General features: G+C 35.9%; 1 protein-coding gene across 2 annotated transcripts in view; it reads left to right on the forward strand.

Moving 5' to 3' along the window:
- Positions 1–25,589, forward strand: part of PARP8 (poly(ADP-ribose) polymerase family member 8) — a 176,949-nt gene that overhangs the window by 112,569 nt on the left and 38,791 nt on the right. For both annotated transcript variants that reach the window (XM_059060782.2, XM_067030963.1), the window contains exons 9-15: positions 488–548; positions 1,008–1,098; positions 13,093–13,159; positions 17,839–17,964; positions 18,491–19,055; positions 20,677–20,727; positions 20,833–20,928. In XM_059060782.2, coding sequence (XP_058916765.2) covers positions 488–548; positions 1,008–1,098; positions 13,093–13,159; positions 17,839–17,964; positions 18,491–19,055; positions 20,677–20,727; positions 20,833–20,928 — 1,057 coding nt within the window. The remainder of the gene's footprint in view (positions 1–487; positions 549–1,007; positions 1,099–13,092; positions 13,160–17,838; positions 17,965–18,490; positions 19,056–20,676; positions 20,728–20,832; positions 20,929–25,589) is intronic.

A 25,589-nucleotide genomic window follows, 5' to 3' on the forward strand; every position in this document is an offset into this window, starting at 1 on the left:
AGTGGCAGAGCACCTGGACCAGCTTCAGAACCACCGTCTAATGTGAACATTATGAACATTTACGGGCACATTATTGTGGCAGTCACTTATCCCTCCACCCCTTCCTCGTGTCAGAAACTCCTTTCTTGTCCTTAGAGGCAGCTCTTCATCTTCAGAGAGTACAGTGAAAAGCGAGTGGTCACATTAGAAGATTGTTTAATTTGTCACACAGAACTGGGAATGTTTGAAACTGTGAACCAAATAACTCTTGAATTTATGTATGCATTTGCCTGAACATGAAGATGGAAAGATATCTACATGGTATAAAGAGGTCACATAAGACCACAATCCAACTAAATTGAGTTAGTTAATTCATGTCCACAGTCATTTCTGAGCTATCTGTGGAAATCAGAAATGAAAATTCATGATTAAATTTTAATTTAAAATAAGGTAGGACACACTATCTTTTAAGCAAAATGAAAAAAATCATGTTAATCTTTGCTTTCAGGGAATATGGAGCCATTGATGATGTAGATATTGATCTGCATATTGATGTTAGCTTTCTTGATGTAAGTATCAATTGAAGCAGTATGATTGGTACATTTAAAAACCACACTTTTATTCTTGGAAGCAATTTAATTTTAGCTTCTCTTGTACTATAGTTAGTTTAGTTTCTCTTATAATACTATAAGTAACATAATGACTTTGTGAAAGTGATTTATGAAGAAATGCTATGACTTGTCAAAAAAGCAGAGATTTTATATACATATATATTTTTTCCATCAGTTCTTGTAATATATTCTGAAACTTATGGGCTTGTAGTATATCATTATTTCTTAAGTTTCCACTTTAATTTTCAGATTTAGAAGGCAAAAATTAAGAGTACTTTGGCTTTCTTTTGACAAGCGAATAGGTTGTGAAATAATTTATAGGTCTTAATGATTTAAAATAAGTTTAAAAAATTTTATCTGGAAAAAAAATCAAGAACTCTAAAAGATAACTAATTCGTCTTTCAAATATTTGCACAGGAGGAGATTGCTGTGGCATGGGAAGTGATTCGAACAGAACCTATAATTGTCCGACTACACTGTTCACTTACACAGTACTTAAATGGCCCAGGTTAGTTTTATTCCTCTGTTATTTTGAATGTTCATTAGTTGTTCATTGTGCATTACATAAAATGACTGTTCATTTGGTAATTCTGAACATAAATGCAGCTATCTTCATAATGATACTTAAATATACTTGCATCCTAACAGAGGTGCTTTATGACCAATATAACTATTGGAAGCAGAAGCATATAACATTCAGTTTTATAGTTTTCAGAAGTTGACAAGTTGCTGTGAAACAAACACAATAAAACCTAAAAGAGAATTTTGCATATAATAGATTCTCAGTAAGTATACTTAGGGTTGCCCTTAAGTTTAATTGTTTGTATCTCTGAACCTGAGATTTGATTTTAATGTTTACTTATCTCACCTTTGATTACTGATGAATTTAGCCTAAGTGTAACGTATTTCTGTTTTTGAAAATGGAGATCATAATAATATTTTTGTTTTCCAATACCTGAAGGGATGATTTTGCTTTATCTCAAGGAATAGTTGTTTATAACACAGGACCCTATTATAAATCTTGCCAAGACTTACTGGATTTAAATGTTTTCTCTGCCTACTAATACACATTCTCTCTCTCTCTCTCTCTCTCTCTCTCTCTCTCTCTCTCTCACACACACACACACACACACACACACACACACACACACACACAACTGCACCTACTCATATTATTGCAGTTATTACTGCTGCAGAACAAACCACTTTAAACCGAAGTGGCTTAAAACAACTTCTCTCTCACCATTCTTTGGGGCTCAACCCCAAGCTCCTGCTTGGGGTCTCCTGTGCCTTTGCAGTCAGATGGTGGGTGGGGTTTATGTCATTAATGGCTCCACTCAGTTGGATGCTCAAGATGGTTGGACTTTAGATGGCTAGCAATTGATACAGGTGTCATTTCGGGACCACGCAGGGCTCAGCTGGGGCTATTATCTAGAGTGTCTCCTTACACACGGCTTCTTCGTGTGGTTTGGGCTTCTTGTAGTATGGTGACAGGGATCCGAAAGCAAGTGTTCCAAGAGACGGGGTGTGCTAAAAGGCTCAATGGCTCTTTCACTGTATTCTGTTGATCAAAATTGTCAATGAACCCCCCACCCCAGAATCAAGGGATCGGGACATAGATGGCATCGCTCGAAATTGTGGACATTTTTAATCTGCTGTGCACACATTACCGTGGCCTCTGCACATATGCCTCTTTAGGCATATCAGGGAACTTATATGTACTGTTAGTTTTCACATAAGAAAAATATTTGTCCTTTCAAGTTTATGAAATATATAGGAAAGTCTCTCATTTTGAAAATGTCTCTGTTGTCACCATTTTTAAATTTTTGGATAATGTATTCTACTTAAATAATCAACATACAGTAACACATAGTAACTGATGTGATTTAATGCTAGGCAAAGACAAATAGATGTTACATATCTTTATTTTGATTACTTCAAATATATAGAAATGTAATAAAGAAGAAAAATAATTCCTCATAATCCCTCTATACTGAGAAACCTGTAAATCGGTTGGTGTTGTTTCTGTTTTCTGTGCACATGTGGTTTATTTTCATAAAGTTGACATCAAATTGTATAGATATCTGTGTGCCTTAATGTTATGTCATGAGCCTGTCCTCGAGTCACTAAATATTCTAAACTGGAATGATTTGTAATATCTGCACAATATTCCAGTTTATGGGTGTATGTGTTTTTGCTGTTTTCCCACGTATTCTGCTGTATCGCTAATATTTTTCTTTCTTTAGTGATTTGAAATGTACTTATTCTATTTTATTCTGATGGTGGTTAAAAGCAAAAGAAGCCCTCATGTCTGAACTTTTTTTTAAATTAATGGGGTTAGGAAGAAAATTGGGTCATTTAATCTCTACTCACCCCAGTTCCATCTGTGCGAGATGATGATGTGGCATGCTTTTTTATGTAATCTTACCACTGTTACTCATGTGTTTATGTAATCTTGAATTTTAGGCAGAGATTTTCCATTCACAGTATCTCTTTAAAGATTTGTCACATTTGCATGGTTTTATATTTCAACAATTATATTTTAATTCACGTTTACATCATTTTATTGCTCAATACTATTTATTTAGTATCACAATTCATCTGTAATTTCTTATTTTTTCATCTTTGTTAGTTGATTTACATGTTTAATAGTTTGTAAACCAAAGAAACGTGAGGGTTATGCTTAATTTTTCATACCTAAGAATGACTTTTTGTTTTGTGAACGAGACAAACTTGACCAACTATAAATTTATGGGCTCATAACAGTTCCCCTCAAAAAGGCAAAAGTGCTTTAAAAACTTCTGCTAGTCTGTGTCTGAAGTGGTTAACTTTGTTCATTTGTAAGAAATCTTTCTTGGTTTTGTTTATGTTTTGTTATGTGTACTGATTGAGGTATTTTTTTTCTCTTTCTCCTTGATATTACTCTTTATATATTTATTTTTGATTGGTATGCTTACCTTCTTTATCTGCTCGCCCCAATATATGTAGATTGGATCTAATTCCTGTATCCTCCATGCTGTTTATCATTTCTCTTTGTCTTTCATCCATCACCTCTGATTTTCTAAGTATTTTTCATTTGTCTTCTCCATTGAGTGAATTTTTTTCATAATTTAGTCTTTGATATAATGTTCCCCTCCTATTTTTAATTTTACTACAATCTCTGCTGATACCATATTTTCCCCTCTTTATTATCAATTGCTTTCATTTTATTTATGTGTCATGTTGAATTTTGTTCACAAAATCAGTAATCGTCCAAGAATTATAATTTTGTTCCTATAGATATGAGTTTTGTTTTCCTCAGAATTCAAGCAGTGTCGAAATGCACCTCTTCCAGAAATTAGTGTGATTTGTGTATAATTTCTTCCAATAAGAAGAGTAAAGACTCTTTATAATGAAAACAGGAAATACAGAGACAGTGTGGGGGAAAAAAAAGGATAGTAAAGAAAGAGAATTCCAGGGACTTCCCTGGTGGTCCAGTGGTTAAGACTCCGTACTTCCAGGGCAGGGAGTGCGGGTTCGATCCCTGGTCAGGGAACTAAGATCCCACATGGTATGTGGCCAAAAAATAAAAATAAATAAAATATTAAAACTTCTTTAAAACAAAAAGAGAATTCCACATTTACTCATTTACTGTACTCTAGAGTTAGTTCTGGTAAGAATTGAAGAAATACGCCTCCTTATCCAATTTGAAGTTAAAAATAAAGATTATTTTTATTGTACATGGGGAAATATACTTTAAAAAGACAAGGTTGTTATGATTCTTATGGTACTATATATTTTTTCCAGAATTGCTGGTATATAAGTCTAGTTTATGATCTCAAGGACAGGGCTGCTTTTAGTTTAAAGTGATAAGTAGCTGATGTTATTAAAAATGTTTGCCTGTGCAGATCCTCTCATTATTGATACCTCTACATTTACATGATCACAGTGTGGGACCAATTTCCACATATCTTGGGCGACCCTCACTTATTGCCTTCCCAACCTAAATTATGAGACAAGGAAAAATTGAACAACTTTTACCTTTTGTAAAACAGAAAATATTTTACTAGTATATCTTTCTCATTCTATTGCCTCCAAAACTGAATGCTGTGGGGAATTTGGTTGAGGTAAACTTTTAATTTTGGAAGAATAGACATTTCTATAATATTTATTACTTTTCCTATAAAGGAGCATTTATTTGTAGATTTCTACTTTTCAATGTTGTACAGTTCTGTGTTTTTGGGTTTTGGTTTTGTTTTTGCCTTAAGTGACTGTTTTTAGGTAAATTTATTCCTGAATATTTGTGTACTACTTGTTTGCTTAATGGCACTTTTATATTCCAGTTTATTTTCTAACTGATTGTTTTGGCTATCAAAAATCTATTACCTTCCTTTTTTAAATTGTGGTAAACATAATATAAAATGTACCATTTTTAAGTGCACAGTTCAGTGGTATTAAATTCTGTGCAGCCTTCACCACCATCCATCCCCATAACAGCATGTGTTCTATTTTTTTTTTTTAACATCTTTATCGGAGTATAATTGCTTTACAGTGTTGTGTTAGTTTCTGCTGTATAACAAAGTGCATCAGCTATACATATACATATATCCCCATATCCCCTCCCTCTGTGTCTCCCTTCCACCATCCCTATCCCACCCCTCTAGGTGGTCACAAAGCACTGAGCTGATCTCCCTATGCTACGCGGCTGCTTCCCATTAGCTATCTATTTTGCATTTGGTAGTGTATATATGTCCATGCCACTCTCTCACTTCAAAGGAAGAAAAGAATATATAGTAGACCTAGGTTTTATATCTTGTGAACCCAGTCAGGAACTAGAATATAGTCCTATACATACAATATATCCTAAGAAAATACTTAGTAGTAATTTGATAATTATTAGCATCATGATTTAAATTAGTAGATATAGTACAGGAACAAATTTTATTCTGTATGTGACTTGCTTTTCGTATGATGGCATACAGTTACTTTTGTTTACTTCTCACCAACCATCTTGTACCTTGTATTTCTTCCTGTTGCAGGACAGAAATCAGAAAAATAAAAGGTATTTGTTTAATAAATTGCTGTACTTTAAAAAAATATATATTACCTTTACAAACATTTTAAAAAATTAATCTAAAACATTTTTAGGTTTACAGAAAAACTGCAAAGGTAGTACAGAGTCCTCATACACTCCACATCCAATTTCACTGATTACTAACATCTTATATGTTAGTAATTAAATACATTAAATACAATAAATTACAATAATTAATTGCATTAATTTTAATAGTAATAAGAATTTTGTCACTTGAATTTTGGAATATTTTTAGAAGTAACATCTTGTTAGCTCTTTCAGTGTATTCCAAAATTTGGGGTCATTCAGATTTTATACTACTAACTGAGTCAGTGTTGGTGACATTTATTTTCTTGTCATTCATAGTATGAATAAGTTTTGGCCTTTGTATTATTAATTTATAGGATAATTAATATATTCTGGATAAACAGTTGTGTCTATTTTATCTCTTCTTTCTATATATGTCTTATACAATTTTCTTCAGTGAAGATTTCAGTTCTAGTGTGTTTTGGATTTTTCTGCATTTTTAAAAACCAGGTCCCTTTGGTTTCTTTGCCTCCATCTTCCCAGTTACTTTTTCCATCTGCCTGAGAAGAGACTGTGTCTTCTTAAATCTTAGAGAGAACACACTGTGTTCTAGTTTTGTCATCTTTTTCTTTAAAAAATAATTCCCCTGAGTTTTCAAGTTAGGATTTTTTATTCACTTTTCTATAGCCTTGGGTTTGGGACATGTGGGATTGGAGTGATGTACTCTCTATGTTAAGGATTAGAATATTTTCAGGAAAGAAACTGATGGGTGATATAACACCCATTTTCTTTGATCAGTGGAGTGTTTGTATCTCAGACTAATGGCCAAGATGGTGAGGCAATTGGGGATACCAGCCTGGTTTACTGTGTGGAGCATGTGTGGTCTGAGACTGTCCTATTAATAAGACAGTCTTTGCTCTGTCTTATTTATAACTAACAGTTATCCCAACTGTTAGTATGAATGGCGCTACCCATGCTCCTGTGCAGTATCATCCTTGAATTTGCCTGCTAGCTTCCATTTCCTTTCACCTAATTAAGATACCCTTCCAGTAATTCTCTCTCTCCTTCTTGTACTGTTCACATCTTTCTTCTAAAAGATTTCCTTCAGAACAACAACAAAAAAATTCCTCTCATCTTTAAAACAAACACCTTTAGACCTCAAATGACTCTTAACTTAGTCCCTAACACTCTGCTTCCCATGACTGTTAAATAGCTTCATTAGAGTTGTCTCTATTAGCTTACTTCAGTTTTTAAAAAAATTCTATTTATGTTTTCTACAGCAGGTTCTTATTAGTTATCTATTTTAGACATATTAGTGTATTTATGTCAATCCCAATCTCCCAATTCATCCTACCGCCACAACCTCTCCCCTGCTTTCCCCCACTTGGTGTCCATACATTTGTTCCCTATATCTGTGTCTCTATTGCTGCTATGCAAACTGGTTCATCTGCACCATTTTTCTAGATTCCACATATATGCATTAAATATGATATTATTTTTCTCTTTCTGACTTACTTCACTCTGTATGACAGTCTCTAGGTCCATCCACATCTCTACAAATGACCCAAATTCGTTCCTTTTTATGGCTGAGTAATATTCCATTGTATATATGTACCACGTCTTCTTTATCCACTCGTCTGTTGATGGGCATTTAGGTTGCTTCCATGACCTGGCTACTGTAAATAGTGCTGCAGTGAACATTGGGGTTTTCTCTGGGTATATGCCCAGTAGAGGGATTGCTGGGTCGTATGGTAATTCTATTTTTAGTTTTTTAAGGAACCTCCATACTGTTCTCCATAGTGGCTATATCAATTTACATTCCCACCAACAGTGCAAGAGGGTTCCCTTTTCTCCACACCCTCTCCAGCATTTGTTGTTTGTAGATTTTCTGATGATGCCCATTCTAACCAGTGTGAGGTGATACCTCATTGTAGTTTTGATTTGCATTTCTCTAATCATTAGTGATGTTGAGCAGCTTTTCATGTGCCTCTTGGCCATCTGTATGTCTTCCTTGGAGAAATGTCTATTTAGGTCTTCTGCTCATTTTTTAATTGGGTTGTTTGTTTTTAATATTGAGCTGCATGAGCTGTTTATATATTTTGGAGATTAATCCTTTGTCTTTTGATTCATTTGCAAATATTTTCTCCCATTCTGAGGGTTGTCTTTTTGTCTTGTTTGTAGTTTCTTTGCTGTGCAAAAGTTTTTAAGTTTCATTAGGTCCCATTTGTTTATTTTTGGTTTTTTGCCATTACTCTAGGAGGTGGGTCAAAAAAGATCTTGCTGTGATTTATGTCAAAGAGTGTTCGTCCTATGTTTTCCTCTGAGTTTTATAGTGTCTGGTCTTATGTTTAGGTCTTTAATCCATTTTGAGTTTATTTTTGTGTATGGTGTTAGGGAGTGTTCTAATTTCACTCTTTTACATGTAGCTGTCCAGTTTACCCAGCACCACTTATTGAAGAGACTGTCTTTTCTCCATTGTATATCCTTGCCTCCTTTGTCATAGATTAGTTGACCATAGGTGCATGGGTTTAACGCTAGGCTTTCTCTCCTTTTCCATTGATCTATATTTCTGTTTTTGTGCCAGTACCATATTGTCTTGATTACTGTAGCTTTATAGTATAGTCTAAAGTCAGGGAGTCTGATTCCTCCAGCTCCTTTTTCTCCCCTCAAGATTGCTTTGGCTATTTGGGGTCTTTGTGTCTCCATACAAATTTTAAGATTTTTGTTCTAGTTCTGTAAAGTAGGCCATTGGTAATTTAATAGGGATTGCATTGAATCTGTAGATTGCTTTGGGTAGTTTAGTCATTTTCACAATATTGATTCTTCCAATCCAAGAACATGGTATACCTCTTCATCTGGTTGTGTCATCTTTGATTTCTTTCATCAGTCTTATTGTTTTCTGAGTAGAGGTCTTTTACCTCCTTAGATAGGTTTATTCCTAGGTATTTTATTCTTTTTGTTGCAATGGTGAATGGGAGTGTGTCCTTAATTTCTCTTTCTGATCTTTCATTGTTAGTGTATAGGAATGCAAGAGATTTCTGTGCATTAATTTTGTATCATGCAACTTTACCAAATTCATTGATTAGCGCTAGCAGTTTTCTGGTAGCATCTTTAGGATTATCTGTATATAGTATCATGTCATCTGCAAACAGGGACAATTTATTTCTTCTTTTCCAATTTGTATTCCTTTTATTTCTTTTTCTTCTCTGATTGCCGTGGCTAGGACTTCCAAAACTATGTTGAATAATAGTGGCAAGAGTGGGCAACCTTGTCTTGTTCCTGATCTTACAGGAAATGCTTTCAGTTTTTCACCATTGAGAATGATGTTTGCTGTGGGTTTGTCATATATGGCCTTTATTATGTTGAGGTAGGTTCCCTCTGTGCCCACTTTCTGGAGAGTTTTTATCATAAATGGTGTTGAATTTTGTCAAAAGCTTTTTCTGCATCTATTGAGATGATCATATGGTTTTTATTCTTCAATTTGTTAGTATAGTGTATCACATTGATTTATTTGTGTATATTGAAGAATCCTTGCATCCCTGGGATAAATCCCACTTGATCATGGTGTGTGGTCCTTTTAATGTGTTGTTGGATTCTGTTTGCTAGTATTTTGTTGAGGATTTTTGCATCTATATTCATCAGTGATACTGGTCTGTAATTTCCTTTTTTTGTAGTATCTTTATCTGGTTTTGGTATCAGGGTGATGGTAGCCTCGTAGAATGAGTTTGGGAGTGTTCCTTCCTCTGCAATTTTTGGAAGAGTTTGAGAAGGATGAGTGTTAGCTCTTCTCTAAATGTTTGATAGAATTCACCTGTGAAGCCATCTGGTCCTGGACTTTTGTTTGCTGGAAGATTTTTTTTTTTTTTTTGCAGTACGCGGGCCTCTCACTGTTGTGGCCTCTCCCGTTGCGGAGCACAGGCTCTGGACGCACAGGCTCAGCAGCCATGGCTCACAGGCCTAGCCACTCCGTGGCATGTGGGATCTTCCCAGACCAGGGCACGAACCCGTGTCCCCTGCGTTGGCAGGCAGACTCTCAACCACTGCACCACCAGGGAAGCTCTGCTGGAAGATTTTTAATCACAGTTTCAATTTCATTACTTGTGATCGGTCTGTTCATATTTTCTATTTCTTCCTGGTTGAGTCTTGGAAGGTGATACCTTCTGAAGAATTTATCTGTTTCTTCTAGGTTGTATATTTTATTGGCATAGAGTTTCTTGTAGTAGTCTTTTATGACCTTTGTATTTCTCCAGTGTCCATTGTAACTTCTCCTTTTTCATTTCAAATTTTATTGATTTTTAGTCCTCTCCCTCTTTTTCTCAATGAATCTGACTAACGGTTTATCAATTTTGTTTATCTTCTCAAAGAACCAGCTCTTAGTTTTATTGATCTTTGCTATTATTTTGTTTCTATTTCATTTATTTCTGCTCTGATCTTTATGATTTCTTTCCTTCTACTAACTTTGGGTTTTGTTTCTTTTTCTTTCTCTAGTTCCTTTAGGTGTAAGGTTAGATTGTTTATTTGAGATTTTTCTTGTTTCTTGAGGTAGGCTTGTATTGCTATAAACTTCCCTCTTACAACTGCTTTGCTGCATCCCATAGATTTTGGATCATTGTGTTTTGTTGTCATTTTTCTCTAGGTTTTTAAAAATTTCCTCTTTGATTTCTTCAGTGATGTTTTGGTTAGTTAGTAACATATGGTTTAGCCTTCATGTGTTTGTGGTTTTTGCGCTTTTTTCCCTGTAATTTATTTCTAATCTCATACTGTTGTGGTCGGAAAAGATGCTTGATATGATTTCAGTTTTCTCAAGTTTACCAAGGCTTGATTTGTGACCCAAGATGTGATCTATCCTGGAGAATGTTCCTTGTGCACTTGAGAAGAAAGTGTAATCTGCTGGTTTTGGATGGAATGTCCTACAAATATCAGTTAAATCTATCTGTTCTATTGTGTCATTTAAAGCTTGTGTTTCCTTCTTAATTTTCTTTCTGGATGATCCGTCCATTGGTGTAAGTGAGGTGTTAAAGTCCCCCACTATTATTGTGTTACTGTCGATTTCCTCTCTTATAGCTTTTTGCATTTGCCTTATGTATTGAGGTGCTCCTATATTGGGTGCATATATATTTATAATTGTTGTATCTTCTTCTTGGATTGATCCCTTGATTATTATGTAGTGTCCTTCCTTGTCTCCTATAACATTCTTTATTTGGAAGTCTATTTTATCTGACATGAGTATTGCTACTCCAGCTTTCTTTTGATTTCCATTTGCATGGAATATCTTTTTCCATCCCCTCACTTTCAGTCTGTATGTGTCCCTAGGTCTGAAGTGGGTCTCTTGTAGACCACATATATATTTAGTTGTTTTTCTGGGGTTTTATCTTGTTCCTTCTTCTGGTACATAGTCCTCTGCCTTTTCATTTGGTCTATCTTTCTGTGAATGTCGTTTTCATTCCACAGGCTGCAGGATTGTAGTTCAGCTTGCTTCTGCTGTCTGCTCTCTAGCTTCCTTCATTTTCTTTCCTCTTTTTTTCTCCTTGAATATGCTGTAGATGTGTTTTGGATGCATGATTTCACAAAGGCTGCTCTTGTCAATGTCACCGGTGACTAGAATATTGCTTAATGACCCCATGACCAATTTTGAATCATCATCTTAATTAACTTAGCAGCATTTGATAACAGTTGTTTACCCCCTCCTTGGAAATTTTTTTGAATATATGTCCAGATTAACAGCATTCTGGAATCTTCCATCCTCCCAGCCATTCCTCTTCAGCCTTGTTTGCTGAGCCTCTACATATGAATGGCTCAGGCTGAATCCTTAGACTTTTCTCCGCCATCTACACTCATTCGTAGTTTCTCATCCAGCCTCGTTCCTTTAAGTACATATGTATTTTTGCTCTTCCACATTTAAGTCTGGTTTTTTTTTTTTTTTTTTTTTTTGGCTGTGCCGTGGGACTGGTGAGATCTTAGTTCCTCGACCAGGGGTTGAACCCAGACCCTCGGCAGTGAGAGCTCGGAGTCCTAACCACTGGACCACCAGGGAATTCCCCCCACATTTAAGACTTAAGCACATTCCTCTCCTCCGAATGCATAAACACTGGATTTCTTTATCCAGTTGCCTACTTAACTTTTCCACTTGAGTGACAAATAAGCATCTCAAATTTACAATAGCCAGAGTCAGGTTGGCAGTCTTCCCCACTGCTCCAAACCTGATTTTCTTGCAGCCTTTCACGTACCAGGTATTGGTAAGTTTCATCCTTCTGGTTGCTCAGGCCAAAATTCCTTTGATTCATCCCTTACTCCTTTCTTTTTCTGACACTTTAAATTCAGTCCATCAGCAGAATCTGTCAGCTCTCCCAGAGAGTGTGAATCCAAAATGTTCACCACCTCTGCTAATCCAAGCCACTTTACTCTTCCCTTAATTACTGTAATGAGTTCCAGACTGATTTTCCTATTTCTATCCTTGCCCTTTACAGGGAACTACACTGTTTGTGGTCCTTCTCTCATCTCATCTCCTAATGAGATACCTTGTTCACTCCTCTGCAGCTCTCCCTGCTGGTCCTAGAATATTGAAGCACATTTCTTCTTCAGGGGCACTGCCCTGTGTTTTCTCTGGCTGGGACCCTTTTCTTCCTGCCATATTATCTAATGTTGAAGTCTGTTTATGCCCACATAACCTTCAGCACCCCCCCCTTCCATCTTTATTTTTATCCAGAGCCTTTATCACCACGTGACATTTTATCTATTTTCTTATCTATTTCTTGTCTGTCTCCTTCTCTTTACTAAGACTCATGAGAGTAGGGATATTTGTGTGTGTTTCTTGCTACTCTATCTATAGTGGCTGGCACAGTGAGAAAACAATAAATACCCTTTAAACCAGTGAATAATGAATGGTGAGTGACTCTTTTGGAGGTTATCAATTTCATAAGCAGCATAGTTATTAACTTATAGAAATATATATATATGATAAAAATATGAAGCACACAAGAGGGTGTACAGTGAAAAGTGAGTATCCTATGCCTTACTGTCATCCTCCATTGTTTTATGCTTAAAAAAAGGTCTATGTGTATACAAACATGTCTCTCTTCCACCTAAGGAATAGTGTGCAAACTATCCTACACATTGCTATTTACACTTAATATATATTTTTGGAGATCATTCTTCATTATTATATATATTGTGCATTTACATATGCATATATTATACATTAGTATATATAATATATACTAACCTAGAATGATCTCCAAAATCTCTCTATAAAGCATAAATAGCCATGTGTAGGATTGTGTGTAGACTATTTTAAAACGTGTATGTATGTATATACATATATATTACATATACATAGTGATATATATATTACTTTTCAGACATTTTCCTGGCTGATGGTTGAGTTTCAAGTCAACATTTAGGCTGATTTTTTTTCCTTTGCAGTGCCCACTGTTGATGTCTTTCAGATTTCCACAAAAGAGAGATTTGGACTGGGACATCAGCTGAAAAAGTAAGTTTTCCAATGAATAAAAAACAAATTTCTATCAAAGAGAACTGAGTTTTCATTTTGCTCACCACTCCCCGCCTCATTTTTATTCAACAAAGCTTTTTGAAGTAAATGCCTCAGGAGCGGAAGTCATCCTGATGCTAAGAGTTGCATCAGTAATTTAGTTGGCAGAGCTCACTTTAGAACTGAGCCAGATTCCTTCCATCTGCGTCCCCTGGATTCACTCTCCTCCCTCTAACATCCTGCCTTCCACCTGAGGAGGTGGGCATGTAAAAATTAGAAAGTAAACCCTTAATGTTTAGAATTCCACATCTTTGAAACTAAATTCAATTTGCAACATATATTTAGCACATTATATTATGCAGTGTTTTCTTTTTAAGGACTCAATATAGATTCATCAGTTGTAACAAATGCACGACTCTGGCAGGAGATGTTGATAATAGGGAAGCTATGGGCAGGGGCATATGCCCCTGCATCATGTTTTCGATGAGGGGCATATGCCCCTCAGTACCTTCCTCTCAATTTTGCTGTGAACCTAAAACCGCTCTTAAAAAACAAAGTCATTAAATTAAAAATAATTTTTTAAATGAGGGAAAAAAATCACAGGGGAAATTTTCTCCATTTCCTGTACTGGATTAGGTATCCTTTTCCAGTGCAATTGGCTTTGTTTTTTCAATTGGATTTTGTTTTTCAAGCCAGTATCTTACAAGTCTTGGAACTAAGCATAGAGCCTGCCTTCTATGTTAAGCCATTCAAGTTGGCCACCACCTCATCTTAGCACATTTTTTTTTTCCCCTATGATTTTTTTCCCTCATCCAATTTTCTCCCTCATTTTAAAAATTATTTTTAATTTAATGACTTTATTTTTTTAGAGCGGTTTTAGGTTCACAGCAAAATTGAGAGGAAGGTACTGAGGGGCATATGCCCCTCATCGAAAACATGATGCAGGGGCATATGCCCCTGACCATAGCTTCCCTATTATCAACATCTCCTGCCAGAGTGGTGCATTTGTTACAACTGAAGAATCTATATTGACTATGATTATCACTCAAAGTCCAGAGTTCTACTTTATGTACTTCTGTAAGCCACTTAAGAACTTTTTTTGGGGGGTGGGGTGAAATGCCATTGGTCCAAATGAGACAAGAATTATAAAAGCACAGGAGTCTAGGAAGAGATAGCTTCCTACCCTTAATGACATTTGAGTACAACATTTGAGCTCAGAAAAAGAAATTATGTGTGTAATCCCAACCCTGAGAAATTAAGGAAAGCTATACTCTGTATTCACTGTTGAATCACCTTGTAGAATATGTAACATTTTATTAATAGTTCCACCCAAATGTTTAACATTTTTAAAAAGTTATTTACTTTTATGGACAGATTTTAATTATATGAAAAGTTTGGTATATGAACTAGAACTTCATTTAATGACCCTTGATAAATTTTAGACTAATTTAGTTTCTTTCCTTAATTAAAAATAACTGGGTTTGTCTGTGATCTTCTAGTCTAAAATTAAATATAATAAAATTTCAAAATCTGATCTCACACTCACAATGTCATAAGAGGAAACTGAACTATAAAGAGGTTATTTTCCAGAAATATACAGCAAGTTAGGAAGGCAGATTTAGAATCTAGGCCCTTTGTTTTTGCTCAGGAAATAAGAAACACTCATTAAACTTTTTCTGTGATTCTTTATCTTGTGTGTTTCTGGCAGTAAGAGTCTAAACAACAGCAACAGCAAATGCTTATGCAGTGCTGCTTATATGTCAAGCACTTAGAATAGTGACATATATTAGCTCCCTTGATCTTCACAGCAACCCTATCAAGCAGGTACTGTTACTCTCCACATATCCTATATGATGAAGGCCAGGCCCCGAGAGCTTAAGCAATTTGGTTAAGCTCACACACTGAGAAAGTGGTACAGCCAGAATTTGACTCCATATCAATACTTTTGATCCATCCACTAATCTGCCTCTCATATAATCCTAGATACTCCTTTGTCTTAATAAGGCTTGGAATATATTTTCATCATTGAATGGCTATTGGGAAAATGTGAGGTCATTAAAAGAGGCTGAAAAAGAAAATACTGACCCCAAACAGATGTAATATAGTGATCAGCCTTGAATAGGGTATCTATCAATCAAAGGCTAAGCATATCACAGACTATGGAAATAATCTTAAACTGTGTGTGACTTTATGTTGAACTGATGTTGATCAAACTTAAGTTGTTTTTAAAAGGAAAAAAATACATTGCAAATCTCTAACATTGCCTGAAGTACGTACAAACATAAAGTATGGTGTAAATTCTTCATATGTTGAGTTCACATTTATAACACAAAATTCAATTTATAACTGATGTGCAAATCAAAATAAAACCCTCAGATTTCAAAATAACATACTAATTTAATTTGATGGATGGTGTCATTTCGCTGAAGCTATTTCACCTCCACAGTTTGAACACAGTACTGACTATTATAGTGCCCATTTCACCATGTAGAAGATCATCATGTTACCCACGTGTATTCCCTTTCTCTTTCTGAACTACCCTGGAAGCTTTGTTCGCATAGCTGGCTGTGACATCGTCTGGTCTTCAGTTGATGTGAATGTATAATTTACCTTGAAGTCTTTTTCCCTTCTTTTATCATCAGCCAATGGCAATTATAGTAGTTCTTCTTAGTGACAGCACAAACTCAAACACCAGTGCGAGCACTGAAATCTCTCGGAGGCTCTCTATTATAAGGGGGTGGTCATTATACCAAATGTGCTCATATGTGTATTTCAGATCACAATTGAAATGAAACACTATATTGAATTTCTTATAGGAGGTAGTTAACTCCTCCCTTTCGAATCCAAGAACATGTAAGGATTTGGGTGTGCAAGTTTAAGAATTACTAGTTTTAGATGTTGAAGTCACACTTTAGAATGCTAATGTAATATGAAAGTGGGAACAATTTTAGCTCTTTTACTTGTTAATTTTTGTTCCAGTTAGCCTATCAAGAATCAGAGAAGCACTTGCTTGGTTTCTTAGGGAATGGTACACAGGAATGGCGATTTTTCATAGGAGGAAAAGAATCTGAATCTGCTTGGTACAAAGGGTGGTGTCACTGGAGATTTCAGGTTAAGTACAAGGGAAAATGATGGCCTTAATATTACTGTTACATTTAAATCTTGATGAAATCTTGGGAGAAAAAACCTTCAAAAATTAAGTGGAAAATAAGAACTTTCCCTTATCCTGAGCTCTAGGGAGAATTTACTGCAAATTTGGAATCATGCATCATTGACTGCAGCTTTACCCCCTTCTTCCTCACTACCTCTACAGCTAAAAAGACCGCAAATAATTCCACATTTCCTCTCAGTTCATCTAAGCTAGCTCACTAAAGTTTGGGGTAGTTAGTCTGAGTGATGTAGTTTCTGGCGATCTGAGTTAATGTGGTGAGACCTGAAGGATCTCAAGAAAATAATCATTGGCCTAGTGCTAAGAGTCACAGCTGCCCCTTTTGAATAACATACGTTAACATAGGTCTCTCCGTGTTGGATAACATAGGTGTTACAGCTCTTCTGCTTACTATCCAGGCTAACTTGTACAGATTTCATTTTCTTACCTTACTTGTGAAATGTGTGGAAGGAGAAAAAAAAAATCTGTATATAAAGTTCCTCTTTCACACCCTGCTGTATTGTAAATAGTAGATATTTGTACCATCTTCCTGGTCCAAAAGCAATCTGTGTTAGAAACAACTGAAAAGAGCAGGAAAGCAGGACCTGCTGAATTGACTTGGGAAAGAAGATCAAAATGTTTAATTTACTGCGCACAATGTTTAATTGTAAAATTTTGCCTCTACTTAAATATAAGCCTTAAGGGACTCTCCTCCATTGTCACTGGAGGGATGGGATCCAGAGAAGCTGTCACAGCCTGAGACCCTTCTCAGAAAACAAGGCTGTGTCTTAAATCCACAGTTGACATTCTAGAATTATTTATCACAATACAGTGATGCCATGGTCTTGACTTAGAAAATATTGAGATCAGAAGTTACCAAATTCCTGCCTCAGGATAGGAACTAAAAATTCTTAGAGGCTCACCATCTTTTTAAAAACCAGCACATTTTAAAGTGAATGGCGGCTGTGCTGAACGCAAAACTTGCTGACCTCCTAATTCTCCATAGAGTCAATTTTGCATGGCTTATTTTTGTTTACGATTTTGTAGTTTCATTTTGTTTTCCTTTTCATGAAGAAAAATACATAAGCAAATCAAGGAGAAGGAAAAGAACTTTACTTGTATCTTAATAAATCATAATTACTAACAAAACATTTTTTAAAACCTGTGTTACTGGCACCAACAAAATAATTCAGACTTTTCTTTTGCCACCTCAGCTAAAGGTGTTGATCCTAAAGGCTGTCATTATAAATCTCTTTATATCCTTATTCTTTTCTCAACTTCTTAACCGTTTGTATTTTTAATTATGTCACAGTAATAAATTAATTATTAATTGAAACAGTAAAATCATAGATATTTTCTGTAGGCTGCTTTCCTACACAAGAAGACATCTTGTATGGTTCAAAATTAAATTCCATCTAATTACCATGCATTTATTTTCCTTTGATATATGCATTCTCTAAATAATCCATACAGAAATCTGATATTAAATTACCTTGGAACTGTGCTAACAAACTTACCTTTGATTTGACAGAATCATGCAGACATTTGTTACACAGCAGTGGAAACAGAGCAAAGAAAAATCCAGTTGCCTGCACAATAAGAAGCTGTCAGAGAAGAAAGTGAAGTCTCCCCTGCATCTATTTTCTACCTTGCGCAGGTGGGTAACAGACGTCTTTCCATCGTCTTACTAAACGCTGCACCTGTGGTATTCCATGGTTATTTAATTCAAAGCATTCTTGCTACAGTCTTGGCATCTGTTTATTTTCTTTATGACTTTAAAGAACAGACCAAGTTACATCCATTCCATCAAAAAACACAGATACTCATTTCTATGTTTTGAGTTTGTGTTTCCTTTACATGGATTAAATTTACTAAAATGACATTTTTTGGTTTCTAATCACATAGAGTTTTCCCTACCAAAATTAGTCCTTTATAGGGCTCTGGGATAGGTAGGAGGGAAAAACAAACAAACAAACAAACTGGACAAACCTTTTTTGCTTTCCAGGAAACATAGAATGCAGTCCCTGTGACCTTTCCATACATATTTGGTTTCGATTTTGGCTGGATAAGCTGAATTAAAAAGACATGGTATTTGTAGCAGAGTTGAGTTGATTGAGCCCGACAAGTGTTCTCCATGGTCTGTTGCACTCATGATTTGCCCTGTTAATTGTTGCATTTTGAAGGTCGCCAAGTTATCCTCCCCCTGGTTGTGGAAAAAGCAAATCCAAACTGAAATCGGAGCAAGATGGGATCTCCAAGACGCATAAGCTTCTGCGGAGGACTTGTTCCAGCACAGTCAAGACGGAGGACGTGTGCGCCCCGAAGCCACACAGGACCTTCGGTCGCTCTCTGTCCAGCGACCCCCGGGCTGAGCAGGCGGTGACGACCATTAAGTCACACAAACTCTTGAACCGTCCCTGCCCTGCAGCCGTCAAGCAGGAGGACTGCCTCGCTCTCAAGTCGCACAAACTCTTGACTCGCTCTTGTTCTGGAGACCCGCGCTGTGAGCACAGCGCCAGCCTGAAGCCTCACAAACTGTTAAGCAGGTCTTATTCCAGTAACCTCAGAATGGAAGAATTATATGGACTCAAGAATCACAAGTTGCTCAGCAAGTCTTACTCCAGTGCCCCCAAGTCATCCAAAACGGAGCTTTTCAAGGAACCCAACGCAGAGGGCCGGAGGCTCTCTCTTACCTCAGGGCTCATTGGTATCTTAACACCATCATCATCTTCATCTTCCCAGCCTGCTGTGCGTACATATTTTCATCTTGAGTTCTTAAATGTCAGCTAAGGGGCAGTAGAGGGTTTTGTTAGTTTGTTTGTTTTGTAAGATCTGGTAAAGGAAAGAAGCACAATTTTGTTTTTGTTTTTTAAAATTCACAATTTTTTTCTTTTGGATGTTATTTTGCATACCAGACATTTGCAACTGGTACTGGGATGTTCGTTTTGACTCTGAAAAAATAAATATGGCTGTCAGTTTGAGGTCTAGTCAAGAGTCCTGTCAGGGGAATGAATGCTACTAAAAATGGAAGGAAGTCCATTGGATTCACAAAGCCTGTCCTTTTAAGCAAGCATAGCATTTTTAATGTTTTATTAAGTAGGTTTATCTAATCTCTGGTTTTCTCACAAAAGTAGTGGAGCTCAGAGTTTGTCTAATAATTTTTTTAGAATAAAAATCGTTGCTGTTTTATTTTTTTTATTTATTTATTTCTAATAATTAAGAGTGGTGTCCTTCCTATTGTATATAAGAGGACAACTGCCCATGAACTTGTGGAGAGAAGTAATAGTTACAGCTGTATCCCAGAGCCTCACTTAAAGCTGCTCTCAGTGTCTACTTTATGAAACTGAAGTCACTTTGTCCTGAAGCTGTTTTGCATGGGGCGATGGGCCTGGGAGGTGACTGTATTAAAGCTTAAATACTTTGGGTGGTATTTATTGGGAGTCAGTCTTACACAAAGTTTACCTCTAGAGTAATCAGCATTATAGCCAGTTTCAGATAAAGAAACAGACCTATCTTATGTATATTAATTACATAAAATAATTGACCAAAAGTTTTGTTTGCTTTTAGTAAATTTGTGTGTGTGTGTTAGGCAGGAACATATTTAACTCTTTAACTATTAGTACAGATATTCCAAGCAATAGATGAAACTGAAAAAAAATGAGGATACATTTTCAGAAAGTTGTGGTGCTCTTATATAGATTTATTTCTAAAATTACATTGTAAATTATACCAGGAAATTTTATTTGTGTTAAGAAAATGAATATGAGTATGTTGGTAATTTTAGGTGGATATCCCCAAAGCCCATTTCTTCTCAAAACTAAGTATTAAAGACATATAGAAAAGTAATTATGTCAGACTTACATAGTAGAAAGTTTCCCATGGTTAGTTTCACCTAAGAAAGATAATTTCGGATATTCTGTAAAAGAAAATGTCTTAATGTCCTCCTGTATGATTAAGCCTAATACAGTAGTTTAGTATTGTAACCCTTACAGCAGCTGTCTAGTACGTCCTTGGAGAAATAATTCTGATTGTAAAATGAGATTGAAATAATCTAAATGACGAAGTGGGAGCAATCAGTGATGAGTAATAGAGGCAACGAGTTTTTGTGATCATTTAAAGATGCCACTCATTTTTATTAGAAGATCAGAAATTAAGAATGCTGCTCATTTAGTTTAAACAAAGATTGCAATAGTAATGGAGGAAAGGGCATTATAATCAATTCTAAAATCTCGATGTCATAATCAGTGATTTAATTCACATTACAGGTGATCTTAGGTCACATCTGTATTCACTGTTGCAAAAGTAAAAGGCTATAATTTATATATTTTCCTAATTAAAAAATTATTTTCTTCTACTTTGCTTTTTATAGCCAAATGGTGCCAAATGTATTCCAATACGAGACCGTGGCTTCCTAGTGCAGGTATGAGCCAAGCCTCCATCCGTTGTAGAAATAGTTTAGCCTTTAGTGGGTTTTCAAATCCTTCATGAACTTGACTTAGTTCTTTCTCTTTATTGTCTTATTCAGACAATTGAGTTTGCTGAACAGCGGATCCCTGTGTTGAATGAATACTGTGTGGTTTGTGATGAGCCTCATGTGTTTCAAAATGGCCCCATGCTTAGGGTAAGTTCTCAGTGGTGGAATGTCAGTTTAGAATATAAATGAAGAGGGTTAAGATATAAAAATAAATAAGTAAATAACTGCATTTACAGTAAATACTCTATTGAACCAATTACATAATACACAAAGTCATATAATTTTGACAAATGAGTCACTATTTCTGAAGGAGTCTGTGAAAGATCAAGCTGTTTCATATTAGCAAAATGTTTCTTATTTCTCACATGTGCTTATTTATCACTTCAGTGTCTATTCGTCTGTCTATCTCTATATCCATCCATATCTATATGTATATACATGTAAACTTGTAAACACTGTTTTTTCAAAACAGCACAATTTAAAGATGGTTAATACAGAGAGTAGAGGGTAGTCCTTTTTCCAGTTAGAAGAGGTATATAGTAGAATCTGGAGAATTAGAGTAAAGATTTCAAAAAAATGCCAACTCACTGACACATTTGTGGCATTATTAAGGGAGTATGGAAATAAGAATCAAAGTATAAGTGGTATTTTGGGGGGAGAATTATCCAATTCAAAAGTTTTTTTTGCCATTTTTTTAATTGAGATAAAATTTGTATAAATACACAATTCACTATTCGAAAGTGTACAGTTCGGTGGTTTTTATTGCATTCACAATGTTGTGCAACTGTTACTACTAATTCCAGAACATTTCTATTACCCCAAAAAAGAAACCCTATGAAAGTTAGTAATCACTCCCAATTTTCCCCTCACCTCATCCCCTGGCAACCACTAATATATTTTCTGTCTCTATGAATTTGCCTGTTTTAGACATTTCATATAAAAGGACATTAAATATAAGTTATACATTATGTGGCCATTTGTTTTTGGCTTCTTTCACTTAGTAAAATGTTTTTGAGGTTCATCTGTGTAGCATGTCTCAGGACTTTATTCCTTTTTATGGTGGAATAAGACTACATTATATGGATATGTGACTTTTGTTCATCCATTCTTCATTTAATGGAATTGCTGGGACATATGTTAATGCTACTTAACTGTTTCAGGAACTACCAAACTATTTTTGACAGCGCCTGTACCACTGTATATTCCTACAAGCAGTATATGATCGTTCCAGTTTGTCCACATCTTCACCAGCGCTTATTTGCCTCTTTTTTTTCCCCAATTATAGCCATCCTAGCATTCATGAAGTGGTATCTCATTGTGATTTTAATTTGCTCTTCCCTAATGACTAATGATTTGAGCATCTCTTCATGTGCTTATTGGCTATTTGTATATCTTCTTTGGAGAAATGTCTGTTTAAATCCTTTGACCATTTTTTTTATTTGGGTTATTTGTCTTAAGTGAGTTGTAAGAGTTCTTTACATATTCTGAATACTAGATCATTGTTAGAGATATGATTTGCAAATATTTTATCCTATTTTCTTTTTCTTGATAGTGTCCTGTGACACGCAAGTTTTTTTTTTTTTTTTTTTTTTTTTTTTTTTTTTTTGCGGTACGCAGGCCTCTTACCGCTGTGGCCTCTCCCGTTGCGGAGCACAGGCTCCGGACGCGCAGGCTCAGTGGCCACGGCCCACGGGCCCTGCCGCTCCGCGGCATGTGGGATCTTCCCGGACCAGTGCACAAACCCGTGTCCCCCGCATCGGCAGGAGGACTCTAAACCACTGCGCCACCAGGGAAGCCCCAGATGGAATTTTGATAGGGTTTACTTTGGGTCTGTAGGTCAGTTTGAGAAGTATTGCCATCTTAATATTAATCCTTCCAATCCACGAACGCAGGGTATCCTTCCATTTGTCTAGATCTTTTAAAATTTCTTTTTACACTGTTTTTTAGTTTCAGTGTTCAAGTCTCGCACATCCTTGGATAAATTTATCTTTAAGTAGTTTATTCTTTTAGATGCTGTTGCCACTTCTAATCAACATTGTACTGGAGGTTCTAGCCAGGCAATTAAGAAGAGAAGAATAATAGAATGTATCCATATTGGACAGGAAAAACTAAAGCAAGCTGTGTGCAGATGACTTGAGCACTGTGTGTGCCAGGCACCCTGTGTAGACATTTTGCATACTGCTTCCTTATCTGATTTTCACAAAACTCTGTGGTTTAGGTATTTTTGTGCCCATGGTGCAAATAAGGGGGTTGAGAGTCAAAGAGGTTAGGCAATTTATTTAGCATCACCCAGCTATATGATTGAAAGCTGAACTTTGAACCTGATTTTGTCTGACTTCAAAACTGTATCACAAACATTTATTGAAGGCTTTATGAGTATAACGCACCATACTAGATTCTGTTGCACTTTTTAAGAGAGATTTGTCCTGTCCTTAGGAATATATGTTTGAAAAGATGAATTGCAAAGCCTAAAAATAGGTGATTTTATTAGAAATATTTTGTATTTCAAGATTTATACTTTATGACCATAACCACTGTCAGGCTTTATGATATTTTTGTTTCATCTTATTTGTTTATGGGAAACATATAGAAGAGTTTTTTCTTGCCACCCATATGCTATTATTCCTCTCAAAGAGATATATTGTTATTCTGAAACCCAACTTAACTAAATCAGAATTTATTAAATATTTGTGCAAGGTTGTTATTTTTAGTCAATACACGGAAATGTATAGTTACGGTGAGAGGAGAGAGGATCCTTTAGCCATGTCAATTTATCCCGTTAAGGAGGCCTGTTTTTACTTTGTCATTGTGCACCTGTGGATCTTGATTTATTTCTTGATCCATGGCAATGACATTTTCCTTGCCGTAGATAATAGTAATGTTATTAATGGCATAAGCTTTTTGAGTGCTTTTTATGTAATCATGTTTTTGAAGTGCCTTATATGGATTATCTTATTTAATCCTCATAATAACCCGATTAGGCAGGTATTAATACTGTCCCTGATCTATAGATGAGGAAAAGAGTAATTTTTTTAATGTCACACTGCTAGTAAGTAATAGGGACAGGATTCAAACCCTGGCAGAATGGCACCAAGGCCACAGTTCTTAATCATGATGCTACTCTAGACTCATGTGCTTAAATTGACTGCTTCTATGTCCTGGAAATTTACCACACATATTGTTGGGAGTTTGCTCTTTACGGTTTAATTGCTGTCAGTTCATTCCTATAATAGGTGATAGAAATATCATAGTTGATGTTAGTATTCTCTTTGCCTTGCTTCACGTTCTGTTTTACTTTATCTTTCTGCACCAATGAAGTTTGCTGTCTCTTTCTAGAAATGGAAATGCTTTTGTCAACAAGAGAGAAAACGTTTTCTAAATAAATGTAGCTAGTTGTCAGGTGGTTTTATGTTGCTTCAATTCAGACTGATATCTAAGGAAATCAGAAAACTTCCTTTGGTTTCTTAAATAGTAAGATAAGTGACATATGAGATCAGATCAGGAAATGAAAATAGAGAAACATCTCATATTCAAAGGAAGAAAAGTAAACAAAACTATCGCCTGGTTCTGTTAAACAGATATTTCACCTAAATCAGGTATATATTCATTTTTTCTCTCTATTTACATCGCAATATGTTTTACTATAATTTCAATAATGTACATAGTGTATAATTTCAATAAGGTATAACAATTATTACAAATATAATATTCAGGGCTTCCCTGGTGGCACAATGGTTGAGAGTCCGCCTGCCGAGGCAGGGGACACGGGTTCGTGCCCCGGTCCGGGAAGATCCCACATGCCGCGGAGCGGCTGGGCCCGTGAGCCATGGCCGCTGAGCCTGCGCGTCCGGAGCCTGTGCTCCACAATGGGAGAGGCCACAACAGTGAGAGGCCCGCGTACAGCAAAAAATAAATAAATAAATAAAACAAATATAATATTCAGCCCATATAACACATTAAAAACTGCAGTAAATCCTCGAGCTATAAAGAGGATAAGTCATAGCCCCATAGGGTGATTAAATAGGTTAGATAAAACTCGATTTCCATAGATTTCTCTGCCTAATGTTTATTACATTTGTTAGACCTTTCTCTGTCAAAATTCAAATTGTTTCTTATATTTTGTCTCTTTTCTTCAAGCCTGATAGTTTTTTAAATGACATAAGTCCCCCTTTACCCCTATTTCCCAAAAGTCCTAAAATTTTACTCACTGCTTTCCTATTCTGCCACTTTACTCAGAGGTCTAGGTAAGCATGTCACACTTTTGCAACATGAAGAACTACTTATTTAGAAATACCACAATGCTCTGATTTTCTCTTCTGTTTATAAATATCACTCTTAGGTGTGAGTCCTGACATGTAGTACTGTGGATCTGCATAAAACTCACATTATCAGGAGGGTTGTTCAGAGTCCCAGAATTTCAGTTCAGTAGTAGAGTCTGCATTGTGATCAGAAAACGAAACCACTGGTTCTCTACATTTTGGAATCAGCTAGAGTGTTAATGCGCTAGACTGTCTTGGAGATGCTTTAAAATGTTGATTTTGGTCTTCAAGTGTGTTCGCAAAACAAGAAAACAAGGATTTACTGCCAAAATCACCACTGCTTTTATCAGCCTATAAATTCCTAGTGCCCTTGTCTTTTTGTTAGAGTCGCCTTAAACACCCAATTCTTGGATCAATGCAGGTGTTTGTCTTCTTCCTTGAACCCTGCACGTGAGCTGCTGAATCCTGTTGGAAAAAAACCACTCATGTGGTTGTGTGGCTTAGTATCCCTACAAAGTTGGAACTTTGTCAGTGATACTGGAGGCTTAT

This window comes from Kogia breviceps, chromosome 4 (assembly GCF_026419965.1).
Source record: "Kogia breviceps isolate mKogBre1 chromosome 4, mKogBre1 haplotype 1, whole genome shotgun sequence".
Taxonomy (NCBI): Eukaryota; Metazoa; Chordata; class Mammalia; order Artiodactyla; family Physeteridae; genus Kogia; species Kogia breviceps.